At 41.6% G+C, this 6,079-nt stretch overlaps 1 protein-coding gene across 1 annotated transcript in view; it reads left to right on the top strand.

Moving 5' to 3' along the window:
- The window catches only part of RAB14 (RAB14, member RAS oncogene family), a gene marked incomplete in the record, with an annotated part of 32,193 nt that extends 26,404 nt beyond the window's left edge, over nt 1-5,789 (top strand). Inside the window, 1 exon segment of the mRNA XM_077479163.1 lies at nt 3,908-5,789. Coding sequence (XP_077335289.1) covers nt 3,908-4,085 — 178 coding nt within the window.
- Between the last annotated feature and the right edge of the window lie 290 nt (nt 5,790-6,079).

Below are 6,079 nucleotides of genomic sequence, written 5' to 3'. Positions count from 1 at the left end.
GGAGTGATGGATGAGCAGGCATAGGGATGGAGGGATGGACATGACAGAGATGTGACGGAGAGAAGTGTGTATAATAAATAAGGCGGAGGGATGGATGAGCAGACATAGGGATGGAGGGATGGTGAGCAGACATAGGGATGGAGGGATGGTGAGCAGACATAGGGATGGAGGGATGGATGAGCAGACATAGGGATGGAGTGATGGATGAGCAGACATAGGGATGGAGGGATGGATGAGCAGACATAGGGATGGAGGGATGGATGAGCAGACATAGGGATGGAGGGATGGACATGAGAGAGATGTGATGGAGAGAAGTATGTATAATAAATAAGGCGGAGGGAAGGATGAGCAGACATAGGGATGGAGCCATGGATGAGCAGACATAGGGATGGAGCCATGGATGAGCAGACATAGGGATGGAGGGATGGACATGACAGAGATGTGACGGAGAGAAGTATGTATAATAAATAAGGCAAGAGGGATTGATGAGCAGACATAGGGATGGAGGGATGGATGAGCAGACATAGGGATGGATGAGCAGACATAGGGATGGATGAGCAGACATAGGGATGGAGGGATGGATGAGCAGACATAGGGATGGAGGGATGGATGAGCAGACATAGGGATGGAGGGATGGATGAGCAGGCATAGGGATGTACATGAGAGAGATATAAAGCTGGGATGCATGTAAAAATATTACTGCCTAGGCAATGTGGTTGGGGGGTGGGGCGTTTTTGTTTATATTGTGTATGAGCAGTACATGCTTGCTGGTGCATGAATACAGTAAAGGAAATCATCTAAATAAACATTATATTGCAAATTGACAGTAATTAAATAGTCCCCTATAATGCTTGGTTAAAGATTACCTTGTTGGTTAATATAAACTTTAGAGGCTGCAGCTGTTTTCTTGTCTCTTTGACTTTAGTTTTGAAGATCTTACGTTATGATTCTAGTCTGCAGACTGCTAGGGGGCGGAGCCAAGGCGGGGCTGTGTAGATCAGTGCAAAATCCTAATAAGGAATAGAAGGAGGTGCTGCATCACTGCAGACACACCCACAAACCACCAGCCTCTGTGTCTCTCTGTTACGTACAGAGCGTCTCCACGCAGGGCTGTAGTACTAGCCTGGGGCGAGCATAACTCCTCACCACCACACACCAACGGCTCGAGAGACAGTGAGAAGCAACCAGGAAGTACTACAGAAAGAGAAGATTTTGAAGAGGGACCAGTGACAATTGGAGAGGAACAGAAAGAACAGGTAAGTGAAATAGCACTGCCTCAGCTTAGAAGAAGATAATAAGCTAATAAAAAAAATAACTTTACAACCCCTTTAACCACCGGGCACTTAAACCCCTTTCCTAAGCAGACGAATTTTCAGCTTTCGGTGCTCTCACATTTTGAATTTACAATTAGTCATGCAACACTGTACCCATATGAAATTTTTTATTTTTTTTTCACGCAAATGGTTTTCTTTTGGTGGTATTTAATCACTGCTGGGTTTTTTATTTTTTGCGCTATAAATCAAATCCTTTTTATTTTTTTTATTTTTTTTTTATTTTTCAGTATTTGTTAAAATTTTGCAAATTGGTAATTTTTCTTCATAAATTTTCGCCAAAATTTATACTGCTACATATTTTTGGTAAAAATAATCAAAATTGGTAGGTGAGAAAGTTAAAGTCCATAAGCTATGGTGCCAATCTCAGAAAATTGATCACACCTGAAGTACTGATGACCCATCTCATTTCTTGAGACCCTAACATGCCAGGAAAGTACAAATGACCCCTTTTTAGAAAGTAGACATTCCAAGGTATTTGGAAAGAGGCACGGTGAGGTTTTCAAATTTTTTTTTTTTTCCCCACAATTCTTTGCAAAATCAAGTTATTTTCATATTTTTTTTTTTTTTTTTTTTTCACGAAATTGTCATATCAGGTTTTCTCACACACCGCATATGCATACCACAAATTACACCCCAAAATACATTCTGCTACTCCGGAGTATGGCAATACCACATGTGTGAGACTTTTACACAGCGTGGCCACATACAGAGGCCCAACATGCAGGGAGCACCAGCAGGCGTTCTAGGGGCATACATTTCAAGTCTAATTTGACTTTGAGGCACTGTAGTAGCATGGATGGTAACTGATGTGGCATGGATGAGCCACAGGTGGGATGGCTGGGTATGGATGTGGCTGGAATGGGCACTGAGCATTGCTGTGGGCACAACACATCCAGCCCACAACGCTGCTGCAAACAATCTCTCCCCTCACACTGTACTGATTGGTAAAGAGAGGGGAGGGAGGAACCGGATGTGATGCCGGTCTGTTGTGATCACTCTGTCATTTGACAGTACAATCACGTGGTAAACGGCCGCTAACAGCAGCCATTTAATGTGATGCGCTGGGTCTTTCAGACCCGGTGGTCACGGATGTTTCCGGATGCGCGGGAGCAAGATTCTGGGAGGACGTCCATGGACGCGCTGTCTTTCGGCTATAGCCCGGGTCGGCATGTGATTAAATAGAAATTTTGCTAGATCGATCTTATCGTGAAGATCCTTAAACTGAGCAGATAAATTGTCCTGCAGCTTTATTATTATTGAACCTGAAACAGTTGATATAAGTGAAAGAAGTACCAATTGCTGCCTTTAACTGAGATACCAATAACCTTAGTTGGATGTCCATGGCTGAAATGTTTTTCTGAACCAGTAATACCTCTTTTGTAGCCTTGTGTCTGTTTTATAGAATACTGTAGAGGTAAATGACTACAGTCAGGTGTTAACCACAGGACATGTATGTGACTGGCTTGCGTTTGATACCCTTCAGTAGTTTTTTTTTTTTTTTTTTTTTTTTTTTTTTTTACTTTCAATAATTTTTTATTAAGTTGTACAAAAACATAGTACATAAAGAAACGTACATTACATAAACAATGTTAACAATGCAGTTTGTGATACAGGTGTAGCAATCCTAAGAATATAAGCACGATGTTACCGTCTATCGGAAACGTGGTACAAGATTATCATAGTAGGATCCAAATGTTCGGGGGGGGGGGGGTTTCCCCACTCCAGGCACCCCGAATGGGAACACATTGTACCCAAGAGTGCGGAAACCACCCCCGAACTTGAGTAATCTTTACTGCCATTACTGTAAGATTCCTGACATTTGCTACACACATGCAAAAAGCAATGGTGTGAAAGTGGATAACGGGAAACAACGGAATCGAAATCGGAGGGGTTTTATAAAACTGGTTAAACAGTAACAAGTAACAAATCCTCAGCTAAGAAGTAGGTTTCATCTCGGGGAGGAAAAGGAAGAAGAAAAAAAAAAAAATGGGGGGGAAGGGGAGACGGGTTGGAACATACTCGAATTTTGCTTTTCCTTTTCCCTTTCTCAAATAAATATGGGTTTGGTTTTTGTAAACCATTCTAACCAGGCCTCCCAGCGGTGTGTTACCTGAAGTAGGGAACCCATTGCTGAGGCATACATGCGTTCGTATAGGCCAGGGGCCTTCAAACTACGGCCCTCCAGTAGTTCAGGAACTACAATTTCCATCATGCCTAGTCATGTCTGTGAATGTCAGAGTTATACAATGCCTCATGGGATGTGTAGTTTCACAACAGCTGGAGGGCCGTAGTTTGAGGATCCCTGGGATAGGCCATGAAGATGTGTTGCTCTTATAACTTCAGTGTGGGACGGTGGATCGTGAGATTTCCAGCTACGTGCTGTGGTGGTCAGTCTGGCTGCCAGACAAATATGGGTTACTATACATTGGAGATTATGCGGGTAGTGTTCAATGCCAATGTTAAGGAGTGCTAGTTTCCGGGGCTGGTGGAGATGCAATGTGTGTGACTCCTGTGATGATGTTAAACCTTCAGTAGTTTTTTTGACTGCATTTTTATTTTTTTTCCTGCTGCAGAGGAGAGAACGTGGAAGACGCCTTTCTGGAAGCCGCCAAGAAAATTTACCAAAACATTCAAGATGGAAGCCTAGACCTGAATGCTGCCGAGTCTGGTGTACAGCATAAACCATCAGCACCTCAAGGAGGCCGCCTAACCAGTGAACCCCAACCGCAGAGAGAAGGCTGTGGCTGCTAGTGACCTGTCTTTGAGGGCCGCCTTCTTTCTGACCTTCCCTGCTCGTCTGTCTTGAGCAGTATTTTTTTTGCTGCCCTGTACATCGTACTGGTTTCATGAAAAGGTTGGGGGGGGGGGGGGGAACTCCGCTGAGGCAACAGTTTAACACAATACTAAACTGCTACATAACTCTAGATGTATCCAGGTTATCAAAGGCAAGTCAAGTAATAAACACACACAAACCAATCCTTCCTGCATGGTATAAATATAGAACTTTTTCTTCTCCTTAATCGTCTTTGTGATGTTGGCAATCCAGAGTTTCTCTAGAAGCGCTGGAGCTGGACTGGATTCATCCAGGTCTGTCTTAGTTTCCATTTTTTTTTTTTCCCTAGAATAGGCCCATTGGCTGTGAATGTCGATAGGGGGGGGGAATCTCTTACCTGTCTTCTGTTTTCAATTGTTCTGTTTGCTCATCTGGAAGAAAGAGGGGTTTCTACACTGAGTTCTGTCTTAATTTTAAAAAAAAGCAAATGATTCTGGTGTTTGTTTTCCCCTGTCGTGTCCCATAAGCTTCCTCTCGTGTTTTTCTAAATTTTACTCCTCGCATTTAACACGTAAATATAAAATAAATAAAAATACAAAAAAAAAAAAAGGAACAGATCATCCAAAATACATTCTGTGTACAAAACATTAATCCAGGCATTTGTGTCGGGGAAATATCAGTTTGTACAGTATGTGACCACATGACTCCCTTCCTCCCCGCATAGTGCAGTAGGTGTAAATTACTTTTAGATTATGCTTGGCTCTTCCCTCTTCTTTTTTTTTTTTTTTTTACTTTTTTTTTTTGCACTGTGGCTTATACAAAGCGGTTTTAGAAAATCCCATTGTGGAATGAGCAGTGTGCTGACTTTTTTTTTTTTTTTTCTCTTCTTTGAGTCGATCTTTTACGTATAACAGCTGTGTATTGCCTGCCTTACGATGTATAGAGATTTAATGAGAAGGCCGGTTTAACTATTGCACATATTATTATGCTTTATTTTCTTTTAATATTTTTGGAGTCTGAATTACGGTTCTGCTGCTTTTTAGGATTAACTTTTTTTTTTTTTTGTGCATTTTTAAACACTACAGTGGGATGGTTTTTAAAAACGTAAAAACATGCATTTTCTTTCGGGCGTGGGACATAATCAGCGGTCGGCACCTTTCACAACAGTTTTTCAGGAAATTGTATGAACGTTCACTATTTAAAATAGACCAATTACAGTGAAAAGACAGTTATCAATCCCGTCTATGTGCACAGAGGCGAGGGTGGCAACTGTTCCCCCCGAGCATTTTTATCTAATATATTCATAATTCTTTACTAAAGACAAGCTGAGAGGAGAAAACTGGAATGTTGTCATATCCTTTTGTACCCTTGTATAATCGGAAACTAAAAATCTTCAGAGAAATTGGGCTATTCTTTCTGCATTTTTCTTGGTGTACACCTTTAGTTGGCAGGTTAGTGGGTTAGCCATTACTGTGCAGGGACCACAAATTTTACTTACTCACTGAGAATTTTGACACAGACCGTGTCCCTCCCCCCCACGTCTCCTTAAGTTACAGTAGGTCATCTGCTCATTTCTGTGACTAAAGGAACAACCTGGACTGCTGTAATTTTTTTCCCTCGATGTAACAAAATGCTATTAATCTAAATATTTGTAAATAAAGTACCTGTATCTAGATAATTTACACCCGGCTTCGTTATTTCATTTTCTTGCAGTCATTTTTCTAATGCCACATAAATGAAAGATGACATCCGAGTGGCTATTATTATAGGTTGTGTCGTTTTTTGTGCCGAAGTAACTAGTCGGATGTGTGATCAGCCTTGGAAAATGACCGCTATATCTGTGGACAGTGCCTTACCACAATACATTTACCCAGGTTCCTGCAGATAACTGGTTGAGGTGGTCAGTTTTTTTATGGTTTTGGAGGACTGAGCTGTTGCCTATAGCAACTAGATTAAAGTAGAACTGGCAAAT

This window comes from Lithobates pipiens, unplaced genomic scaffold (genome assembly GCF_037356315.1).
Source record: "Lithobates pipiens isolate NorthernLeopardFrog02 unplaced genomic scaffold, aLitPip1_a1.2 Scaffold_14, whole genome shotgun sequence".
NCBI lineage: Eukaryota > Metazoa > Chordata > Amphibia > Anura > Ranidae > Lithobates > Lithobates pipiens.
Note: the sequence above shows the minus strand (reverse complement) of the source record. Positions and strands in the feature narration are given on the sequence as shown.